Genomic DNA, 25,950 nt, shown 5'->3' on the forward strand with positions numbered 1-25,950 from the left:
GCCTGGCACATGCGGCCTTGCCTGTTTGGCTTCAGGGTTTCTGGCGTGCATGTCTGCGCGATGATCAGCTGTTTTTTGTGCACGCGGCAATACTGAAAACCAGTGTGCACATGCACGCTGGTTAGCTGATTGTCGGATGCACATGCATGCCAGAACCCGTAAGTTTGGCTTTTTCAAAGTGCAATCCCTTCACGTGCAGCAGTGCTGAAAGCCTGCGCATGTGTGCCAGCCAGCTGATCATTGGGTGCATATGTTCAGGCCTGTTTTTGGCACTGCTGCATGTGCAAAAGACAGCTGATCATCGTGTGCGCAAAAGATAGCTCATCATCGTGTGCACATGTGTGCCAGAAACCCAGAAGACAAAGAGGCAAGGCCAAACATGCTGGGCAACATGGCTCCGTGTGTCACTTTGGGCACGCACGTCATAGATTCGCCATCATGATTATATAATATTTATCAATGTGTTTGGGAGTTAATACCCCCTTGAGGGAATTCAATCAATATTATGGAATGTTTAAACTATCTTAAAGAGTTTTCACAAACAGAAATTTGACAAATAGTATTAAGTTCTATGAAAGAATAAAAGCTCATTCAGGCCCAAGAGACCAAAGAATCTATCAACTATTGCTGATAGTATAGGAAAAAGTAAATGGAGTCAGGGTGTCAGGCAGGATAGCCTATTATTGGTTGATATGCTGATAAGAGATACTGGGGAGGAAGCAGAAAATTTCTAAGTATGTCCAAAAAGTTCTTTCATTATTTTTAACATTAGCTGAATTAATATTATACATTGTTTCATTTGTTCTATCCTTTCTTTGTCTTTAGTTTAACTTTTGGGAAGGTATTCATTTGCAAGTTGTACATGTGCATCTGTGTGAAAGTTTAAAAGAAGAATAGAGCGACCTCTGAAATAAGACACCTAGATCCTATTCCTAGATAAATATTAAAGAATATCAACAAAAAACATGATGTTTGAAACCTTTGAAGACATCTTCAAGATGAAATTAAATCAGAATTAAATCAGGTGAATACATTTAAATGGAAAGCATTTCCCCCAATTGAACACACACACACAGAATAAACAGAGATACTGCAACATAGCTGAAAGTCAACAAATTCCTTTTATTGGAACAAAGAGAAAAGATCTTGTCAGGTAAGGATATCTGCTTTTAGTTCCAAACTCTTTTCAATGCTTATTAACCAAGGTTTGCTTACTGTCTGTAATGAAGCCTGAACATCAACATTTAATGTTTTGAGAGGTTTGTTCTAAATTCAGCACAACTGTAGTATGTGTTTTTACTGCATTTGGAACTTCTATTTTTGTTTTGTTTGAGTTATTTCACTAATGTTAAATTGTTTTCCTTTTCAGAATTATAATTACATTGTTGTACATAATCCTATGCTTTCTTTCTTGAAAATAAGTTATGCTTATTTTTCAGTAAGCATATTCAACAGGGCCTATTCTTCAGTAAGTCAATTATTTCAGCCTTAGACTGCAATCTTGCAATTTTAATTGCCATTTTAATAGGATTGTTTTTCCAATAATCCTATTAAATTCAATGCAACTTTCCTGTGAATTGCCACGAAGATTGTCCAATTAGTATTTTCTTTACAAATTCTGAATTCTACTATTTTCAGTTATACAATCAGATTGACACTTTAAGATATTTATCTTTTTCTTTCTATTCTTTTTTTTCTTATTTTCTTTTTCTCTCTTACATTTATGTATGTGTTGTTGGTCTATTTTAATTGTAAAATCAATAAAGTGTATTTAAAAAAAAAAGATATTTAGGAATGTCTGTCTTTTACAAAATAAACAATATAGTATTTTCATAAATTTCAGTGTAATTATTATTTTTGTGCCCAACAGCAAATGCAGTAACTACAATGAAGTTAATGTAAAAACAGAAAGCTCAGACTCACAAATTAAACAACATCCTTAGTTTTCGTCCACAACCATCATTGAAATATAGTCCTTGTAGCGAACAGTATTTGTTTCTGGATCTACTGCTGCTGAAAGCATTTCTTCCATTTCTTCCTGTGTAAAAGGCTCACCTGAAGCCAAAAAACAACAATTGGCTGTAGTGTTTCTTACTACATAAACCTTCTAAATTATTGGTATTTTAGGGTTTTCAAACATAAATCTGAATTTTAGAAAAAAAAACCTTTGTTACTCAGAATCCTATACTGATACTACCCGTTTTATATAACATAGTAAAGGTAGAAGTTCCCCTCCCACATATGTGCTAGTCATTTCCGGCTCTAGGGGGCAGTGCTCATCTCCGTTACAAAGCTGAAGAGCCAGCACTGTCCAAAGATGTCTCTGTGGTCATGTGGCCAGCATGACTAAACACTGAAAGCGCACAGAACGCAGTTAACCTTCCCACCAAAGTGGTCCCTATTTTTCTACTTGCATTTTTACAATGCTTTTGAACTGCTAGGTTGGCAGAAGCTGGGACAAGTAATGGAAGCTCACAGAAGCTGGGACAAGTAATGGGAGCTCACTCTGTTACACGGTGCTAGGGATTCAAATTGCCAAACTGCCGACCTTTCTGATCAACAAGCTCAGCGTCTTAGCCACTCAGCCACTGCTTCCTTTTTATATAACATAATTAAATTCAAATTTAAAATGTTTAACATGTAACATATGATTATGAAAAATTCCAGCAAAGTATTAGATGTTCTAGAACAGGGGTGGGCAAACTTTTTGGCTTGGGGGCCGCATTGACTTTTAAAATTTGACAGACGGGCCGGGTCAGCACAAGATTTTTGGGAATCGCCCCCCACCCTTTCCCCCTCTTCTCCTCCTTCCCCTCCCTCGGAGGCCCCTGAGTCAGGAGTTGCTACCGCCGGCGCGGCTCCGCGCGGCTCCAGTCCCGTTGCCTCGGAAAGGGAAAGGCAAAAGGAAGAGCCGCGGCGGTGCTTTGCAACGGCAGCAGCGGCACCGGAGGCTCAGGCTCAGCGGCTCCTGGTTTTGCCTTTTCCTTCCCAAGGCAACACGGGACTGGAGCCGCGTGAGCTGCGCCGGTGGTAGCAACTCCTGACAGCCCCAGCCGGACACCTGAGCGGAGCCCGGGCGGAACTGCCTGTTGCTGCTGCCAGAGCACCGCCGGGTCGCCTCCTCCAAGCAGCCCTCCCGCCCGCCGGGCTTCCCTCTGCCCGCGGCTCGGGGCCAGGCGTGAGCGCCCGCGAGTTAAAAGGAAGCCGAAAGTTGCTGGGAAGTTGCTCGGGTTTCGGGGCTTCCAGGCTTAAACTTTGCACAGGCAAAGTTTGCAGGCGGGAGCGTCTTCCGCCGAGGAGGGAAGGGTTCCACCCGGTGGGTGGGCGGGTGGGCTGCTTGGAGGCGGCGACCGGCGGTGCTCCGGGTTTCCCCTCCGCCGCGGCTCGGGCCAGATGCAGCGCCGCGAGGAAAAAGGAAGCCGCAAGTTGCTGGGAAGTTGCTCGGGTGCTGGGAACAGGCTTTTAAAGTGCCGCCCGAGCAGGACCGCCGAGCCGGGAACGGGCACCAAGGCAAGGCAAGGCTCCACCAGCAGCGGCCTAGCTTTAGGTGGCTCCAAGCAGCCCGCTCCAAGCAGCCCGCCCGCCCGCCGGGCGGAACCCTTCCCGCTCCTCGGCCGGAAGACGCCCGCCTGCAAACTTTGCCTTTGCAAAGTTTAAGCCTGAAGCCCCGGAAAAAGGGGATCGGCGGGACTCACCTTCGGAGAGGTCGCACTCGAAGGTGATTTGAACTCCCAGCCGAGGCCTTTGCAAAGTTCTTCTTTTCTTTCCTACCCCAAGAGTGCTCCGCACTGTTTTGCAGCTTTGGGGGCCACGCGGCGCAGGGCAATATGCCACGCCCAGCGATTTTTTTTCAGGGCCGGGCCGGATTGGACAGACCAACGGGCCGGATGTGGCCCGCGCGGGCCGTAGTTTGCCCACCCCTGTTCTAGAATCTAGAATGTCTGCAAAAACATTCTACCAAAATACTTTCATTTAAAATTGTCTACAAAATATTAGCTATATCATAATATGTTGTAGCATATTCTTGCTTCTGTTTTCTTTTGCCAAATTGTTAATCATTATTTACTCAAAATGCTAATTTCCACACCAGCTTAATTTATTTTTTAAAGTTTCAGTGGCATTTCACCTTTGCTGAAAGTTCAGTAATGGATGAAATTTGCTTTGTTATTAATTAATCTGGCAAAGTGGCAATGGGGAGACACTGTAAAAGAGTTGATGAAATCCTCTGAAGAGAAGGAAAGAAATCTAAGGGACAGCCAGTCTTGAACGTGGGCTATTCTAGCTGACAAGTTTAATGTCTTTAATCACTGAGCCATTGAGCTCCCTTTACCAGGAGATACAACGGAAAGCAAAGAATTGGAGAAGTTGAGATCTGAAAATCAAAGTTGAATGATTATGGCATAAACCAGCAGTGGTGGATCTTGGATGGCACTTAGAAAATCTAGGCATTGACAAAATTCACCTGTCAATTACAAATAGCCATACTGCTTAGATGTGGACATGTATTATGCCAATACATTATGACATCCTAGGTACTTGGGAAGAATTTGATGAAAATGAAGGCCAACACTAACTAAAGAACTGGCAGCTGGGATTTCACATTTTTATGTATATAATTTTCCTTTTTCTTTTTTATATATTATGTGCTTGTAATTATTCTCCTAAATTCAATGATTTTATACAACTTGAAATCCATTGGCATTTATGGTTTTCTTTTTTTACATTAATACAGGTTTTTTTTGGGTAAAGCACACAAATTTGAACCAATGTAGAACTTACTGACTATGCCTCTGGATTGATCACTGATCATTATGAGGTTGGATTTTATTCTTCAGATAGGGATGGGAATGTTTTTGTGGCCAGGAGCAATATACATTTGTAGAATTCCAGGTACTTCCACAAGATTGTGGATAGTATCATATTCAACCTCCATGTTGCCTTTCTTCCATTCTAAAGCCTATGGTTGCTAAGCATATCTTCATAAAGGTAGTCATCTTACGACTGGTGGCTTAGCAAGTGTTTAAAGTTCCAAACCACCTGAAAAGGGTGATTTATTATGACCTGGTTCAAGGTTCCAACAGGCCCCCTTCAGAGTTACATGACTGAACTTTAGGCACTCAACAACACAGCAGCTGTTGGCAGCAATTGTGTTTTACGATAGTTTTGCTGAAAATGGCACTTTCTGTTTTTGGCAAAACTATGTCCATGGCGAACCCTTGTTTGCTTAATGACTGCAGATTTGCTTAACAACTTAACAAGCAGTTGTTAAAACAATTTTCCCACAAAAACAACTGCCAGAAAAAAATGTCATACAGTTGTTTTTAAAGCCATTACGACATATAACTGTGATGGGCAGACTCCATTACAGTTGTATGTTGAGGACAACCTGTATTCTATGTCACAGAGATACACTCAAATTCACAAGCAGAGTAGAACTATTTTTTCCTAAGCAAATAAAATTAGTTTTAGTAAATATTTTGCTAAAGTTTTACCTTCTTCCGTCATATATTTTACCAAATCATCTTTAGTAAGATGTCCAGATTTATTCTGATCCAAAACCTATAAAATGGAACACATTGTAAATTTTATTCTTATTGCCTTGAAGTTTAAGAAATTTTTCCATATATAGAATGATACAAACCTCAAAAGCACGTAAAAGAACATCTTCTGGAATAGGTCGGTATCTGAAATAATACAGTTAATAAAATAGTTATTGATAGTATGTGTGTCTAAGATTTGATTGTTACTTTGAAACACCCTTACAATTCCTTCTACCATAAGTTTTAACACTTAAAACTTTAAAAAGCTGGCAAATTGTTTGTAGAATCATTTTTTACTTATTTTATTTCTATCCTGCTGCAATCTAGATCAATTCCTGATAGTTTACCTAACTGGTAATTTATATGAGATTTACCTGAGCAAAGTAAAATATTCACCATAAAAAAGAATAAAACAAAAAATCAAAAATCAAACTAAAAACTCCAAGTAATCCACAAGAACAATTTCAATAAATGCCTACTTTATAAAATAAATATTGTGAATCTTGTGGTAATCTGACAAGGCATTTCTATAAAAGTGATGAAACTATTTGCCATATATAATATAGCAGATAACTTCTGCAATAGATGATCTATGACCTCCTGAAGTTATTGAAGTATATCTCTCAGTATCTACATTACTGGGAATACTGCATGGTATTGCTGTTAATGGTTCAACAATGTATGGAGGACCACAGATTTCTCTCCTAACTGAAGGGATTGCCATGTATTTAGAACAAAGCTACAGCCAACTTAACATAATACTAACAGTATAATAAGTTCAAACCCATTTCATGATTGCCAAACATATTTTAAATCTATTTTATCACTGAGAAGTTTGTTCTTTAAATTGGATTTGTGTAAAATAAAAATCTTTCATATATGCATAACCAAATTTCACAAACTGAAATATCTATTTCTTTTATTACCTTCTTTCCATTAACACTCTAGTCATCATAGGAAGAAATTTTTCCAAACGAATAAACCCAGTTGGTTCTTCTTCTTCTACCTAATTTTTTAAAAAGCATATCATAAATGATGATGATTCAGTGGAAAATGAACCAGAAACTAATCTGAAATTACACCATCTGAAATTAACTTGTAATATATGAAATAGAAAAAAAACCAATCTTGTTCTCTATAGGAATGCTAAGAATCATCCATTATTTAATATTGAGGTGAGTGATATCTTCCATATAACCTGACAGAAAAAAAGATTTGCCAAATCAAACTCCATCCTTCTACTTCCTCATCAATTAAGCATGACTGCGTTTTTCTCGTCCACACATTCAATATGCAAAATGTTACACATATATGCAAAGAACATTATTTCTAGCTGCACAGATATGATCATGACATGAGTTTTGTTCCATACAGCATCAACCATGTGTGTTACGTATGCAGTAACTGTGACAGGGATCTTGGCGTCTTAGTGGACCATCAGCTAAATATGAGCCAGCAGTGTGCAGCAACCGCCAAAAAAGCTAATGCAATCCTAAATTGTATTAACAGAGGGATACAATCAAGATCAAGGGAGGTACTAATACCACTCTATAAAGTCTAAGACCACACCTAGAGTACTGCATCCAGTTTTGTTCACCACATTATAAAAAGATGTTGAGACTCTAGAAAAAGTACAGAGAAGAGCAACCAGGATGATTAGGGGACTGGAGACTAAAACATACGAAGAATGGTTACAGGAACTGGGCTTGGCTAGTCTAGTAAACAGAAGGACCAGGGGAGACATGATAGCAATCTTCCAATATTTGAGGGGCTGCCACAGGGAGGAAGGGGTCAAGCTATTTTCTAAAGCTCCTGTAGACCAGACAAGGAATAATGGATGGAAACTGAACAAGGAGAGATTTAACCTGTAAATAAGGAGAAACTTTCTGACAGTGAGAACCATCAACCAATGGAACAGCTTGCCCTCGGAAGTTGTGGGAGCGCCATCACTTGAGATTTTCAAGAAGAGATTGGACTGCCATTTGTCAGAAATGGTGTAGGGTCTCCCGCTTGGGCAGGGGGTTGGACTAGATGACCTACAATGTCCCTTCCAACTCTAGCTGTTATCTGTTATCTGTGTTTGGGTACATACACACTTTCTCTTGAGATCAGGCAACAAAATTTCATTTTTAATGTAAGCCAATTAAAAAAGTTATCTGTTATCCATCTTATCAGTGCAGCAGGGCGGTTGGTTTATGAAAGCTTGAGTCAGCTGTTGCACAATCAGGAGTAGCAAAATGCCTGAGGCTGTCATTAGAGATTCAAACTAAATGTATTCTGATATGTATAATTACAGATTTGCAACCTCCATCAAAAAAGTTACCCCAGGTTGTATTATCTCTCTGTATCACGTCTGTTGTTTTACTGCACATAACACACATTGCATTACATTTCCCCCAGCTCTACATTCATTCTTGGTCTCTCCCTTTAAAAGCAAAAGTTGCAATTGTTTTTAAAAGATTGTGAATGGAAATTTAAATACAGAGATTGGTGTTGTTGCTATGCAATGAGATAATGGAAGCAGATAAAAGTAAAGGTTAAGTCTCATATGGTCTCATGAAGACATGATTTGGGAGTGTGATAGCTAATTTGCAAATCAGCAGTAATGGCCAATTAAAGGTGGGGAAGAAAGAAAATAACGTTTTCTAGATTGGTTGAAAGAATGTAAGATAGCATTCTTTCTTTCATCTAGTATATTTAGTTTCTTGGGCTGAAAGGGCTGACAGATAGAAAAGTAGCTTCTCCAGATGGTTTTTTTAAAATTATGGTTTTAGGATCTTCTAGTTATCTACTTTATTATTACAGCCATACATGGATAAGAAAAAGAATGTTGTAAGAGTACATTTATGCAACAATGTCCTCTAGTGGTAAAATTATTTTTATGCAAAATATTTCTCCATTAAAGCAAAGCAAAACATAAACAAAAATACTATGATTTTTAGAGTAACATTTATTAATGAAGTGCTATATAGGTAGTCCTCGACTTACAACCACAATTGAGCCCAAAATTTATGTTGCTAAGTGACAAATTTGTTAAGTGAGTGTTTCCCCATTTTATGACCTTGCTTGCCACAATTATTAAGTGAATTACCATAGTAGTTAAATTAGCAACACCGCTGTTAAGTGAATTTGGCTTCTCCATTGACTTGGCTGGCCAGAAGGTCACAAAAGGTAATCATATGATCTTGAGACACAGCAACGGTCATAAATATGAGCCAATTACCAAGAATCTGAATTTTGATCACATGATCTTGGGGATGCTGCAAAGGTCATAACTGTGAAAAACGTCATATAAGTCACATTTTTCAGTGCTGTTATTAACTTTGAATGGTCACTAAATGAACTATTGTAAGTCAAGGACTACCTGTATATGGGGACAAATGAGGACAAATAATTGCAGCTATCACATTTATATGTAGTTCTGCTTACTGATTGCCTGATTTAGCAACCATTTGAATGTATGATGGTATAAAAAAACAGCTTTGCAATCACTCCTCACATTAATGAGGCAATTCCTGGCAGGAACCTCTGGTTACATGAATGCCATTTGCATGGTTCCCAATCTGCTTGTGACAAGCAGAGTTAATAGAGAATGCGGAAGTAAAATCATAGGTCATGATCGTGTGATGTTACACTTAATGACCATAGTGACTCGCCTAATGACTGAATAGGAAATGACATAAGTCTATCACAGTCACATGATTTTCCATTTGACAAATGTGGTGCTTAGCAATGGAGTTGCTGGTCCCAATTATGGTTGTTAAGTGAGGACTGCGTATCTCACATACTCTGGAAGTCAGGAGGAGATTCAAGAGAGGGAGGGAGTGTTCTTGTCCATCCTTTCAGGTCATAAAACAAGAAGACTGGAAAAAAAAATACTGTACTGAAAATCAATAGCATGCAAACAGGAAATATCTACTTTCTGAAACCATCAAATGTGTTATGTAGATGATGGACTACTGGAATTATAAACTAACCATGCATGATTGGATTATGTTTTAACAAGGTATGGTAAAATGTGTTTGGTGAAAACATGGAGAATTTGATTGGGAAAGCTTTAAGAGGAATCCTTCAGGGATAGAAACAAATCTCCTGAAATATAGATCTCAGAATAAAAACTTGTACAATTCAGAAAGTGAAAGAGGTCTATTAAAAACACTGTGAAAATGTAAAAAAAACACAACCTTTTAACAAAGTACATGGCCTCCAGTAACTGTACCCTTATGCTCAGAGTAAGAAAAGTAAACAAGCTGAAACATTATAGTTTTCATCTATTTTCACTTGCTCATACAAACAGAAAATATGAAGTTTTCCAAAACCAAATTGCAAATGTTTCAAAGAGACATTAAATCCGAGGGGACTTTTATGCCATCTGTTGGGAGACAGACTTTGCCATGAATGATTCCCCCCCCACCCCCCCACATCATATTTCTGATTTTTCTTGCAGACAATTTTCTCTTTTAGAGGATGGAAAAGGGTTTTAAAGCAGCTATCTTAACTTGATACTAACCAATATTGAAAATTCCAGACTATAATAAAATAGGGTGGCCTACATCTATTTACCTATACCTTCACTCTTCCGGCTTAGTAGTACACTAGCAGTCCCTTCTATATGAATTTAATATAATTTTAGCCTCTAACTATTATTATAGGACCTCTAGCTATTATTATAAGATAAGCAAATACTTCATTTGCTCAGTGAAATTCCTCCACGTTGCATTTCTAATACTTATTGATTTAGGAAAAGAGATCAGATTTACTCTCAACATCTTTAAGTAACAGAACTTTAAAATTATGTCACTACCTCTGCAAGCATATCATGGAGATCCGCCTCATTGGGACAACAGCCTAATGACCTAATGATAGTGCCAATCTCTCTGAAAAAGGAGAACATCTGTTATTAAATATACAAGTAATACAAATCTCTTAATTCTGATTTGTTTTATTCTGTTGCCTCCCCATCAAGTATGCCTAGTCCATAAGTTCATAACCACTGAAGCAATAGATAAAGGGAATATAATTGCATGTACCCTAAATTCCAGATCTTTAGTGAAGTAGGGTGGCTTATAGATTTAGTAAAATGTATAACAATTGCATTGTTTTTTCAGATATACCAGTACTAACAAAGAAGTGTCAGTTATTCTTTCTGCCTCCAAATACAGTTAGTTCACAGGACCTGAGCGAAAGAATGTGATGGATCTTTAAGGGCTTAGTGACAAAACAAACATTACAATATATAATAGCATTATCAATTCATGCTTTCAAACATAAACTGAATGTCTGCTTAATTGAAACATAGTTCTGCAGTATTGAATTTAAATTCCTGTCATGACAAATTATGAAGAAGTCCTGAAATTATTCACTTTCTAAATGCATTTACACTAACTGGCCTACTCTAGTTTTATCACATGATTGCAATAGTGTGTACATCTGGAAAATCAGTGGAGAGGACTTTTAACAAAACAGAGCTTTCCCAAAGAGGAAGCAGTAAATCCTATCAGAGATAGGTCCAGATTAAAAGATTGCATGTTGAGAGGTTGCACAGTCCTGAGCAAGAGGGGGGAAAGGAGAAGAGATCAAAGTAGCCACAACCTATAATTTTTTTTAGTATATATCTAGTAGGTTAGAAGGTTACAGCTTTAATTTGGTAAGATTCTGTCCATTATTAAGTAAATAAAGAACTGGACTCAGCTGGATTTCATTGTGTCAATTAGGCTGGGGCCTGACAATCACCTACCCCAAATTTAGATCACTACAGAATAACTCAATATTGGTATTTATGGTTGTAAGCTAGCCTTCCCCTACTTTGGTACCTCCAGACATGCAAATTTCAACTCCTAGAATTCTCAGTAATGACCACCTCAGAAAATTCTTTGAGTAAAATCCATGCATCCAGGGGACAGCAGGTTGGGGAAGACAGGATTAAGCTGCTATCACCTTTCCTGTTGAATGGAAAGGGAGCACTGAAATTCACTCATTTGCCAGGAAATGTGAGTCTACAAATAGTGGCCCAAATACATGGTAAGTCACACAAAAAAAGAATTTATATTTAAAATACAAAAGAAAAAAGGTACAGTCAGTAATTGGCTTTCAAAAATACAAACAGTCCAGCACTAAACTGGTTAACTTATTTTCTTAATAAACCCCAGCAAAATCTCCAGCTGAGCAATAAGCTATGCGACATTGAATAGTGGTTAAGAAAAAAGAGGGTTGTGGCAATAAAACAAACAAAACAAAAAAAGGCAAAGGTGTCATAAGAAACCAACTGTAGAAAGAAAAGCTCAACAGGAATCTGGTAACTATTGTAAGCAAACCAAGCTAGAACTTATCCTCTGTCAATCTTTGTCAAACTCAAATTTTCACACTTCAGGCTTTTCCTCCATAACAAAAGAACAGAACTCTACTCCCCTTCTCCATTTGCCTTTTATATGGTAAACACAGATGTTTCCCAGTCTCTGATTTGTGTGTAACATTAACTTCTTCCCTTATGCATTCAGCCAAACCATTTTGATCTCAGATTCCTGATTTCTGGGAAGTTTCCATTCTGCAACACAGACATTCAACCACATTGGGGCTAACTTAATCTAAAACCAATCAAAATGTTGCACATTTCTCTTTAAAATAGTTGTCTTTATTAACCCACACCACTTTATCACTAGGGCTGCTAATTCTTAACAGATGAAATTTTCCAAACCTGACATCCACAGTTTTATTACACTCATGGTCAAAAACTTCAAAGGCTTCTGTGATCTTCTTTTCTATTTCTGTTATTGCAGATTCTATAAAGCAAGGAATTAAAAGTCAATCATAGTATACTTTTTGTCAACATTAGCAGTAAAGTGTTCATTAGAAGCAGCATAGCAAACATTTTGAGCTTTCCAGAGTTAGCTTGGATGTTAGGCATAATATAGTTGGATAAATAAGTGGGATGTAATCAATTGCCTTCATTCTTTTTTTCACTGTCAGTTTGAGTGTCACTGTCCCAATTTTCTCTTTTTCATCAGTTCTGGATGTGAATGTCATCCCTCAATCTTGGTGTGCTAGGATTAAATCTGACATTGCATTCATTAATCATATGCTGAATGCATTAAAAGCACCCTTTGATGGAAATAGAGGATGTACCAGAATAAACTGAATACTCTGAGAATAGTTTGGCATTAAAGAAGAAGTAAGATAATGTGTGATATCTCCCAGATTGTTTAGGATGTTTATGGATAAAGGAACAGTTGTGGTGATGCTAGAGGTGTATAGATTGGGAATGTAAGTAAGTATGCATATACTCATATAGGCTGATAATCATTGAGTACCTAAATTCCAATAGAACATAAGTTACTCAGGGTTGAACTATGGAGCTCAGGTACCCTCTAAGCTTGGTTGTTTATTTGCAGATATTTCATTACCCAACTAGGTAATATCACCCGTATGTATAAATAGGGGTTTGCTCACTGTTTATATACCATAGATTGCCCTGTCAGTGTTGCTGGGTGCATATTTTTCTCCTTGGTAGTTCCCTGATTAGGACTTTGTTTTTTGCTTGATTGTTTATCTGGTATTAATCCCTGCTTATCCCTGCTGGAGAGGATGTGTTCCGGTCTTTTTATTTCCTTCTTAGCATTAGCATTTATGTTGTCTCATTTTTGCTATACTATTTTTGTTTTTGTTTTATTTTGCTATACCATTTCTAACGTATTTGTGATGTAGTGCAAAAAGTTGTTTACCCTGAAAAGGAAAAGCATGACCTGCCTGTGTGTATATGTACGTGTTTCTGCATACACAATGTTTTAAATTAAACTGCTGGCACAGAGATTCCTAAAATATATTTACAATTGTGAACCCCACCATGACTATACTCCATATTGTGTATTTAGGGTAGAGTGGGGAACCTGTCTGATATTTATAATATATTGGATGGATAGAGAATTGATCCACATTTAGATTAAGCCCAGGTAGATCAATTGGACAAGTAAATTGTATCAAAAACTATTTTATTTCACTGAGCCTAGAACCAATGTAGTAGATTTTTTCCTCAAAGAAACGAACTATTGTAGGGTCACACCAAACAGGTAAAATTTCTAGATACAGCCTATTGTATTCTAAAGCAGTTTATCAAGGAACTTCATAGAGCAGAAGTGGTAGGATTAAGACTATAAATTACTTCTAGACTACTGTTTAATTTACAGAACCGATTAGAAACCATGACTATAATATTAAATGACAGTATCGTTGGAAGAAATGTCCATCTGGGTTCAGTTCCAAGTGGGGAGAAAGACACTTGAAACATGGAGACTGCTTGGAAGGACAGGACCATATGGTTTGAGGTCCTGGGCAAAAATGAGCACATGGGTGAGAGAGATTTATACCCTCTTTTGGGCTTTGAACTTGCTTCCTGTTCCTGTGAAAGAAATGTATTCTGATTAGTTACCAGACTCCCATGGGGCCATGCAGGGGTAACTTTGTAGGTTGTCTTGAGCCCCAAGCTTGGTTGAATCGTGCTGGTGATGTAATGAAGCGACTTTGGGCAATTCCGATTATGGCTTAATGGCTTTGTCCTGGTTTGGATCTGAGTGAGGGCTAATCCTATCATGTCCTGAGGGTGAAGGTCTTTTGTGTTGTAGATAAGCTGGCGCCAAAATATCTGCTGGGGCTGAGTTTCTGTGTCTCTTAAGATTTCTATTTCTTTTAGGGAAAATATTCTGCCTTTTTAATATTTCCTAGAATATTTCATTCTTCTAGGAGAGGGGTGGGTGCTAACTTTCTACAGTATATTACAGAGGAGAAGATAATTGCTAAGGAAATCCAACAAAGTTATATTTCCTATAATTAGTGGACAACCTAAAAAGTGTATATGTGTGTATACCCACACACCTACATAAATATGTATGTATGTATGTATGTATGTATGTATGTATATGTGTGTATACACACACACACACACACACGGAGATCAAAACTCTGTAGAATATCTGGGGTTTATTAAAAACCACTATTTTAAATACATATGAATACTGAATATGAACAAATGTAGTGCGAATCAGGAGGGGATAAGTTACACCAGTATTGTGAATAGTGAGATTTCCTATACAACAGTAAGCTGTTCTACAATATTTTTGTTCCCTAATTCTTCACAAGCAAATAGAAGCTGACTTGTGATTATTTTTCTGCTGACTTTTAAATATTGAGAATATTACCAATTAGTGATCCCACCAGTTGACTAATAGGTGAATGCAAGGAACCTTATTCAGTCATTGCTTTATACTGTTGGTCCTAGAGTAACAAAAATCCTCTTACCTACACCAAAAAGAAATAAACAATAATCTGCAGTAGTTCAGACCTGACTGCGTTTGTCACTTATGACACAGAGAAGTATAATGAAATATGGGACTCATTTATACATAATATAGTAGGTTTTTTCCTAAACAAAAAGCTTGTCATATAAATGTATTGGAAATATATACATATTTGAATATTTGCATTAGACAAGTATATATAGAATTGTATATCTTTATTATAATGACATATTATGTTTTTGTTCTTTATTGCATTTCTTCATTCTTTTTGTTAAAGCATTTTTATGTATTCCTTTTTGTCTTCTCTTTGACAACATATCTACTTCCACCATTATTATCATTTTGTTAATAATTAGAAAACAATTTTTAAAAAGTATTAGGAACAATGCAGTTAGTTTTAAGGGTAAGGAAGAATAATAGCTCTCCTAAGCCTAGAAGACCAGGAGAGGCAAAAGTTCCTGGCAATGGGATAATTAGATAGCTCTAAATGTTTGCAAACCTAGTGATTCAAAGAGAAAGCACAGCTTTCCTATAGTTTCAAAGAGACAAGCACCAAATCAACTCACATTGTGAGAGCATTAGTATTACTAAAAAGAAGGGTTTTTTAGGTTTCTAAAACCTGCTAAAAACAAATGTGATGCAAAGAGAGATTTTTGAATAACATAACAAAATTAAATTAAACTGACAATAAAACCATAAGAAGGAAATCTGCCAGGAAGTCATTGAGTAAGGAAATTAAAGAAATAACAAAGAGAATAAGGAGGTTGCAGAAAAATAGAATAAATTCTTTATTATTTTTTCCTCTTATTGTATACTATTATTATGACAGACTTAGTGGAATACGTGTATGTGTGTTAGTATAACTACACACATAGAGAGGTGCATACGAAAGAAAATAAATGATATATGATAACATAAGAAGTCCCATAGGACTCTTTAATCTTGCAATGCCTTAGATAGATTAACATTCCCTAAAGAGTAATTATTAGTAATATGTTGACTGTTATTGTGCAATATATTAAGGCACTGAGTTCAACATCTCAAGAAAAGGACATATTCTTACTATACTAGTTTGGGGTTATCAAGAATAAAACATGCAAGGGCATGCATTATCTTTTGGGGACAAGGATATTACTGGTAGTCTTTAAGTCATAACCATTTGTTTAGTGACAGTTTGAAATTACAACAGCACTGAAAAAAGTGACATGGCTGGTTTTTACACTTACAACTGTAGAAAGTTAGCACCCACCCATCTCCTAGAATAATGAAATATTTTAAAAATAGTAAAAAGGCAGAATATTATATTTCCCTGGATGAGAAATGGAGAAACATGCTCTTGGAAAGCAGCCCCCACCTTTCTTAATAGCCCTCAGCAGATGTCAGCACTTTAGAGATAAAGAGATAGCTAGCTCTATTCATAAGCAAATACCCTCACCCAAGATCCAACAAAGGTAGGATTAACCCTCAGCCACAATAGGAATTGCCCAAAGCCCCTTCATTGCATCATCTCAGTTGCACCACCCCAAGCAGTTCAAACTTCAACCAAACTTAACTCAAACTCCTAGGATTTGTACATGGCCCCATGGGAGTCTAACAACAGCCAATAGAATACATGTTCTGGAACAGGATGTTCAAGTGCAAAACCCAAATAACACCCACCACACACATTCTCAACTCAATGTGGTCAGCTGCACCAGAACTACAGGCATGTAGTTCTGTTTATCAATAAATGGACCTTCTTTCCAATCAGCCTCTAGCCCCCATTTTGTCTTCAGTGCCTTTCTCCCGGCTTGGAACTGAACAAGATGCATATTTCTTCCAATATAACCACTGTAACATTCCCATAGTCCCATGATTAAAATCCGGGTGCTTGGCAACTGGCATGTATTTATAACATTCACACTGTCCTGGGATTATGTGATCACCAATTATAACCCTTTCAGCTAGTTTCAGACAAGCAAAGTCAATGGAAGCCAGATTCGCTTAACTGTGGCAAAAAGGTCATAAAATGGGACACAACTCACTTCACAGCTATCTTGCTTAGCAACCTAAGTTTTGAGCTCAGTTGTGGTCATAAGTTGTGGACTACCTATAGTTTATACATTATCGGTATATTAGAAACATATTTTGATTTTAGCAAACAATATGATAGTGTTCTATCATATTTTAGTAGACAAGATATATGATGTTCCCTAGGTAATGCACTTAAAAAGAGTTATAACAAAAATAGCAAAGCCTTCTGTCTTATTATCTGAATCAGGAGTGTGATGTGGCTCTTTATAAAGGTTCAGTATTAGGTTATTGTAACAGGAGCATAGTATCCAGTGTATATGCAGGTAGTCCTCGACTTATGACCACAATTGAACCCAACATTTCTGTTGTTAAGTGAGACATTTATTAAGTGACTTTTGCCCCATTTTAGGACCTTTCTTGCCACAGTTGTTAAGTGAATCACTGTAGCTGATAGGTTAGTAATTCAGTTAAGTGAATCAGGCTTCCCCATTGACTTTGCTTATCAAAAAGTTGCAAAAGATAATCAAATGAGCTTGAGATACAGCAATGGTCATAAGCACGAATCAGTTACCAAGCATCTGAATGTTGATCACATGGTTTTCGGGAATTCTACAAAGGTTGTAATTGTAAAAAATGGCCATAAGTCACTTTTTCAGTGCCATTGTTATAACTTTGAACAATCCTAAATGAAGTGTGATAAGTCGAGGACTACCTGTACTTTAGACCAGGGGTCACCAACCTTTTGGACCTCAGGGACCACTAAATTCATAATTTTAAATCCCGTGGACCACTAATATGATCTGCCTAATGAATGACTAGGTGGGTTTGGCTAGGTGGTCATGTGAGTGTGTGGGCATGGCCAAGTTGATGTCACTACTCGCCCATCTCCTCTCAGCCACTCCTCGCTGGCCCGCCTGGGCTTTTTAGGGCCCCAACAGGAAGCAGTTGTTGGAGCTAAGCAGCCACCAGAAAGAGTTGGCAAAACAGTTGGCTCAGTTCAAATTGGATCTGACTGAGAAGGAGGATCAGCAGAAGCACCTTACTGAGGACAATAGGCTTTCCAAGCAGAGGGAAGACCTGCAGAAGTGCAAGGCCTGGTACCTATGTCTGGAGGCTCAGCAGGCTGAGATGGTCAGCCAGTTCCAGGCCACGATGCAATCCCACTGGAACAAGGCGCTCTTCGGCACCAGCGGCACTTCCCTCCAGCCTTCGCCTAAAGGCCCACACTAGGAGGCTGAAGCAGACCCCAAGTGGGAATTTCTACCCCCCTCTGACCTGCACAAAAAAATCCCAAAGGGGGAGACTCTCTGCAGCAACACAAAAATTTATTGCATGTATCAGTCCAGGGGCCGTAGTTCGATTTATGCAATATAAAAAATGCAAATAATTTTTCTGCAGATCACCAACATTTTCTTGCAGACCACCAGATGATGACAGCTGTTTTGGATTAAGGCATTCAACATGTCTCTGAAAAATCATGTCTTGTTTATGCTTCATTTTAGTAAGGACATTGTTAAGCTGGAGGTCATCCACAAGAAAATGACAAAAGTGATGAAGAATCAAGATACTGTATTTTATGAGGGATAGAATAAAGAGCTATAATTACAATTTTAAATGACTCTCAGAATTTAATTTCTTTTGTTATCATTTATCTTTCTATTAGTAGTGTTCACTAAAAAAATAGGATATTCTTTGCATAAATTCATAAGTTGTGAAAGTTCTCTGCGTGGTCCAGTAGTCACAATATTTCTTCTCAAGACAATTTTTTTCCTTTTTAATACATATAAATTATACAGATAAAGAGTTATCCTGTTCATTTAAACAAATGTCTTTTATATATTGCTACTCTTCATAATGAATATTTGGGGTAGGTGTATGAAGTCACTGGCTAGTGGCAAACATTTGAAAAAGATATTTAAGATTTATAAATTTTCTAAACGTTTCAACAAACTTATAACTTGTAAACACATTCCTATCCTATAATTTACAAATACTATGGTCAACATTTTAAAGACATGTCTGGGTTTGTATACTTTAAATGTTGCATTTGTGAATAAATCTGTTAAATCATTCTTTTCTGATACATTTTAAGTAATTACACATTTCAAATGTTATCACTTTCTTTATCCAATTTGTTTGGATTTGGGAGGAAAAAAATACACCTGCTATATTTATCTCAGTTGCCCTAAGAACGTTAAAGCACTGCCTCTGCAAAATAAGCCTACCCATTATTCACATAAACATGGTTCACTAAAATATCACATTTTATTGTTTTCATGACACATTGAAGCATAAAATATAAAACATTAAAACATTTTACATTAAAATATAATTAGTCTCTTTGACTCAATATAGTCTACAGAACACAGTCACAGTAACAAGAACAATTTCTGATTCTTTAAAGATGAGTGATTGTGAATCACACATGATTTTTAATAACAGTCTAGGTGCCAGTTTTTTGGGGGTGGGTGTGTAATGCCATATTTTATGTATCCATCTTAGAAAGGCTGAATTAATATAGTTGCTCTGGACTATCTTGAGGGCAGCCCTCTCAGTTCTCAAAGTAAGCAAACCAAATAATCAATGACTGCTTTGAAATAGGAACAAAGCCTATATTAAGTTGGAGAAGGCACGCATTGCTAAAATTCTGTTATCGTTGATAACGAAAAGGGGTTTTGAAATTCAGAATTTTCTCTCTAGCCCCGCAAGAGATGGGAGCAGCATGGCTACGTTTCGTCCCGAGGATTCGTGTGAGGAAAGAAGGGAAAGAAAACTGGGACTGTATTGAGAGACTGAGGAAAGTCCTACTGAACGTAAATAAACTTGAAGATGGGGCGGTAGGCCAGGAAAAAGATGTAGCCTAACTCTCCTACAATTAAAAAAAGCATTTTTAAAAAAATTGTAGGAGATAGTGGGGTGGAGATACAAAGTATAGAGGAAATGGTGGAGCTGCTCACTAATCCCCAGTCCTTACCCGCAGCGGTTACTTCACGCTCCTCCGTCGCCATGGCGGCCTCTTAGCGGTCGCCATGGAGACTTTCGACACGGGCCGGGTCCCAGCTAGAGTTTCTCTCGCCTTTCATGGTCACCGCCCAGCCGTCTCTGCCTCCCTCCGGACCTTCAAGTTGAGGCGCGCTTTAATTGCAGGTAAAGTGTCCCGAGCGCTCCTGGATTTTGCCAGCAGCGAACTTGTTCCCAATATGCTAAAAGCGCTTTTTAAAAGCGCCTCTCAGAAATGTGTGGCTTGGTTTTTAACAAATAACGCATATTACCATGTCGCCGAAAGAAGAGACCATATATGACCTAAGTCTGCCTCAGAGCCACACACAGCATTACAATTTGGAAATTAGGAATCTTCCTATGAAGAGCATCGGGTGGAAAATACTTACTAAAAACAGGAACTTGCTGGGCAAATGATACTAGATGGAAAGGACTTAAACCTTGATTTGATAAACCTTATAAATGTTAAACCTGCATACTTTACTCTGGATAATTTTTTACTGATTTAATTCTTTTTAAAATCATGAATTTTTAAAGAATAAATGCTTCCAAGATAAGTGGGTCTTCTGTTTTGACACACAGTATCTTTTAATCTAGAGTTTGGGGTAAGTTTTGGTATGGTGCCAAACAATTACTTGTTTAATCATAGTTTATTCAGTATACTACAATTGGCTGAGACATTAAGCTATGAACCACTCTTTTATAAAACAGCTGTCTTCATAAATCATATCCTTTGTGTTTTATGTGAACTGACTGAGTTTTAGGGCTGAAAATTATTTTAAATATGCTGCTGCAGCTGTGTACTTGCAACTCATATTAGGAATATGAGAATATTAGAAAAAAAGTGATGTGCATTTACATGCATGTAATATTTTTCTTTTGAATCATAAACTTTTGGAAAAAGTGGCAAGCAAATGCATTTTAAGCCAATTTGTGTACTTTAAGGCTAGCAATTGCTTCCCCAAAACTCCAGCTGTGTTGCTTCATTGGGGAGGGAGGGCTGTTTTTGGGAAGGATGAGTAAAAAACACATCAAGAATATCAATCCTAGAAAAGTTATTGCTTTTTTGCCCACCTAAAGCAAGCAGGCACTTAAAATGGACAGTGGCAATTTAGGAAGATTTTAAAAGCAGAATATCTGCACCCACTTTTTGGCCCTTCCATGGGGGCCCGAAAACTTGGCTTTGCCAACTGGTTTGGGGCTCCCATGGGAGCATGTCATATTGGAGGTGGTTAGTGAACCGAGAGAAGATTCTATCTCCACCCCATGTGTATATATCTTGCTCTCTTCTTTGCCATCTTTGTTAATTTTAATGTTAATATTTACTATCTTAATAAATGTTTTATCTTTTTGTTTTTACTTTACTGTAAGCCAGCTAGATTCACCTCCAGCCAAAATGCATGGCATATAAATTAAATAAATAAATAAATACATAGATATCATTTTACTGTAGTGACAATGGTAAAATATTTATTTATTTATTTTATTTGATTTGATTTGCCAATTGTTTACAAGATAATAAGTATAAGTGTATACATAGTTGTGAATACATGAAATGGGTACATATAAGAAAAATAAAAGAATAAGAGAAACAATAGGACAGGGACGGTAGGCACGTTGGTGCACTTATGCACGCCCCCTACAGACCTCTTAGGAAAGAGAAGATAATAAACTAATCCTGTATTTTACCAAGAAAGCCACATGGATTGGATGGACATGTGAATATTGGTGACATAGTGCCAGATGATGAGAATCTCTGATTAAATGGCACTCAACATGTTACTGGGTAAGAACTGAAAATGGTGTTTATGAAGTAGCTAGGTTAAAGTCTTTGGGGTGTCTAGTTGCTATGCAGAAAAAGAATTCAAAGTTATAAAATGGAATTACAGCATGAACATGGAACTTGGAAACACTCAATGTAGTGAAGCATGAAATGAAATTAATACATATTGACATCTTTGGCATAAGCTAACTGAAATGGAGTAGAATTGGACACTTCTTGTCAGAAAATCATGTTAATTACTCAGAACATGAAAAATAAAGAAGGAATGGTGTTGCTTTCAGGGTCAGGAAAGATATAGGAAATAAAGTACTTGGGCAGAATCTAGTCAATGCCCAAATAATATCAATCGGATTTTGCAGTCAATCCTTCAGTATGACAATCATTCAAGTTTATGTTCCTATCACTCATGTAAAAGAATAGATGGTTGATTAATTTTATGGTGAAGTTCAGTTTGAAATCCAACAGAACATGAAAGTAGGATATGTAAAGCAGGAGAGTGACTTAACCAATTTCTGCCAATCCAATAGTTTACTGCTAAACAGTCTTATGAGAACTGTTTAATTCAATGCCTATATACAATGGGTAAGAACTGCATATAAAATACCTATACAATTATATATAAAATACCTATACATGGACATTACCAGATAGAGTACACAGAAATAAGATTGTTACAAGTTATTGTTACAAGAAAGTGGTAGACATCAGTTATATTGACAAAGACATGGTCAGGGGGTTTCTATGAAACAGAATCACAGATTCCTCATGGGTAAGTCCCAAATTTAAAGATGAAGAAAGCCAACCAATTTTCATGATATGATCTTAAGCATATATCCACATGTTAAACAGAACATCAGGAATTGTTTTGAATTCCTTAACTTCATTGACAGGGAATCTGAGGAACCATGGAGGGAAATCATAGAAGCTGTTAAGAATAAATATGAAAAGAGGCACCCAGAGATCAAGAAACAGAAGAAGTAAAACTGGATGTCAGAACAAAATGATGGAAATTGTTAAAAAGAGATGTCAAAATCAAAAAAGACAAAGATCTAAGGAAATAATTTAACAAAGGATTTCAGATAGCTGATAGAAGAGATGACAAGGAACATTACATCTGTAAAGACAATAAAGATGGAAACAGACATGAAAAAGCAAGGCAAGTCTAATGGAAATACAATAAAAACATATTCAAAAAAAAGCAAGGCAAGTCTTCAAAAGATCTCCAAACTTGTTGGAAGTTTGAACCTCAAATAGCTGCACTAAATGAATACATATTTGATTTCAATATGAATAAACAAAGATGGGAGGGGTATAATGAAATAGAGATATTAGTATCCAAGATATCTTAGAACAATGGTCTCCAACCTTTCTGGCTCCAGCAGCAGCAGCAAAGGAGGGAGATGGTTTTGTGTGCACAACCTACCTCCTGAACATTTGCAAATGAAGCTTCAGATGCTCGCCCGCTGCTTGAACAGCCTGGTTCCCAACAGGCCATAAACCGATACTGGTCTCCAGTCCAGTAGAAGATATTTGCTACTTATAAGCACCTCTGGTACTAGAAAATGAAATTAGATAGCACTCTGTTCGTTACCAAGTAATCTAGTTCCTATTTACCATAATTCAATTGTGACTAGTGAAATTTTAATGCTTAATATATTTGCATATTTCAATGAAAATTGGTTTGCATGGTTCATTGTGAGTGATGCATTTTTGTGTAATTCTATTCTTGTTTAATCTTTAATCTGGAGTCTATGTTCAGTTTTCAGTTTCAGAAGTAAATTAACTCATTTGAGCTGTGGTGCTGGAAAAGGTTCCTGATATTCCTTGGACAGCAGAAGTGACTAGCAAGCAAGTACTGGACAACGCCAGACATGCCACTTGAAGGCAAAAATTACAAAACTGCATCTTAGTTATTTTGGCCATGTCATGTGGGGGGAAAAGCAATTATGCTCAGAAGACTTATTAGTAAAAGGAAACCAGGCTGCCAAAGAACACAATGGGTGGACACCATCAAAGTGGACACCAGCCAGCGCATAGAACAACTCAAAGAAGTAGTGCAAGATTGGAAAACATGGAGAGACCTGGTTCACAGAATTGTCAAGAGTCTGACACAGCCGAATGGATAATATCATTATGTTCGGTTTTACTTATTCTACAGCAATTACATATACAATATTGTAGAGATGATAGAGAAGTATGCTTTTTCACTAATAGGAAGCATTGCAAGAAACATCCTTAAGACCCAATTAACAATAAAAAAATATAACAAAATGCTTGTTTTCCTCCTAAATGGCAAAATTGCAATTCTCAGCTATCATTTATTCAAGGATTTAGAAAATCTTGTCCCTTAATTTTTAATATCTCTTTATCTTCTAGATCTGATATTTTACGCCTGAACTTCAGGCTGATGAACCTCAGTCCTTGTAAAAAATGAAAATCTATCCATTGTTGTATGAATGGATTTCAGTTCTTTCCTTATAACTGCTCCATGTCTGCTCCAAAATATTGCATTAATAAGGAAAACACAATAAATTGAAGAATAGAGGTATCAGTGAAAGTGTGGTGGCAGCCAATAGAAAGAAATGAGGGAAAAAATAGGCTAACAGATAGGAAAGGCAACTGGGGATAACAGTGGAGGAAAAAATTCAAGGGGCAGTGTATTTCAGAGAAATTGAGAAATGTGATACAATGAATAGGTGACCCAGAAAGAAAATGTTGGTGAATGTGTAGTGAAAATGGAGTATTAAAGATCTGATGTGGCCTCAGTGTAGAGTAAAAGGCTTTTAAAATGGATGTGCCCCCACACCTGAGAATTACAGTATAATAAAATGCAGTATAATAATACAGTATAATAAAATTACGGTATAATAAAATATAATAAAGTGGAGATGATGATACTAGATAGGTCTGTCTAAGAAGTATCTACAGTAGGTATATTGGGCTAGATCTCCATGGCGCATTTCAATTCAGTGATTGATTGCTTGGAGGAGTTTTGAGAATATATCCAGGTATCAAGAAGATCAAGGGAAAATTAATCATATTTCTGAAAAAGAGATCTTCAGATGGACCCAAAGATAATGACAGACCTAAATAAATAAAGTCTAGCAAGGAACATGTTAGCAGAGAAATAGCATTTTTACAGGGGATTCTTCAAGGTTGACTGTGTTGATTCTTTAGTAAATATATTTGAAAGATAAGGGATACTACGTCATAGAAACTTTTAGGAAGATAATTTAGTAACTTCATGTTAATTCCATGAACAAAACAAACTAGAAAAGTACAGGATGAAAATGCTTAAGAGTTCTCAGAACAGTAAATATCTCGATTACTTTCCATATATACCAGTATTCAAAGTCTTGGCACTATCTCAAGCATGGGTAGAATTAAGGCACAATTTCTGCAGTACAAAATACTCTTTGTATATCATCTGGTGAAATCGACATGCTTAAGAGCAATTCAATTTTTAGAAAAGTTGGAACAATAATTAATAGAGAGAAATTAGTTCTATTATGTTCAGATAATAAGATTACCACTGAAATAGAGCAGAGAAAATAGAAAAAGGCTTCTGCCCATATAAATAAAAGAAGTTTCTTACTGTTATTGAGATTCTAATAGCTCATCTTTATTGCAATATGAATCTTGAGATTCAGACTGATATTTTAAACAGTTTTTGTAAATGGGACACATACCATAACACAATGCAAATGTTTTGTGGTTGGAAAACAAGAATTTCTTCAGGAAAAATTGGTAACCAAGAATATTCAGGCAAAAAGATTTATTGCAATTAGAGAAAAAGGACTATGAAAAATATTCCTAGACATGTGGTACCCAAGTCTAACTCAGCTCTCCTATTACATTCATTTAATTCCAGGGTTATTTACTTAGACACAATGAAACTGATGGAGTGAGGAAAGAGTTTACTGAAGATGTGTGCATCAGGAAACAGACTAAAGCATAACTGCTTTTTCTATATGCTGTTCTGGAATATCAGTAAACCAAAAGCAGCCTAATACCAGCTGATAGCAAGGCTTCCTTTGAGCACATGCATGGAAAACCAAAGTGAGTCTTGATTGATTACTAAATTATCAATTTGATCATTTGGGTATAAAAAAAAATAAAGCAAGAACTAAGCAGACCATAATGTATATATTGCTCCAGAGTTTTCTGGATAAAATGTATTATCTAAACCCTTTCCAGTAAGAGCTCAGGCCTAGATATGGGATGGAAATGGCATTGGATGCACTTTTGATGAATTCTGGCGGGAGCGAGAGGCGGGTAGCACATCCATCCTTGCTCTATTTGACCTCTTAGCAGCCTTCTATACCAT

At 37.0% G+C, this 25,950-nt stretch overlaps 1 protein-coding gene across 1 annotated transcript; it reads right to left on the reverse strand.

Moving 5' to 3' along the window:
• Positions 1-1,102: 1,102 nt before the first annotated feature.
• DRC8 (dynein regulatory complex subunit 8) lies at positions 1,103-19,938 on the reverse strand. Its single transcript, XM_026669315.2, has 7 exons — positions 19,815-19,938; positions 12,235-12,319; positions 10,345-10,417; positions 6,467-6,546; positions 5,642-5,684; positions 5,493-5,559; positions 1,103-2,055 (listed from the first exon to the last, which is right to left on the reverse strand). The coding sequence occupies exons 1-7, from the start codon at positions 19,846-19,848 to the stop codon at positions 1,940-1,942; spliced, it is 498 nt and encodes a 165-aa protein (XP_026525100.1). The 5' UTR covers positions 19,849-19,938; the 3' UTR covers positions 1,103-1,939.
• Between the last annotated feature and the right edge of the window lie 6,012 nt (positions 19,939-25,950).

The sequence above is a fragment of the Notechis scutatus genome, chromosome 1 (assembly GCF_049901735.1).
Source record: "Notechis scutatus isolate UNSWTSFEM ecotype Mainland chromosome 1, rNotScu1.2, whole genome shotgun sequence".
In the NCBI taxonomy this organism is placed as follows: domain Eukaryota; kingdom Metazoa; phylum Chordata; class Lepidosauria; order Squamata; family Elapidae; genus Notechis; species Notechis scutatus.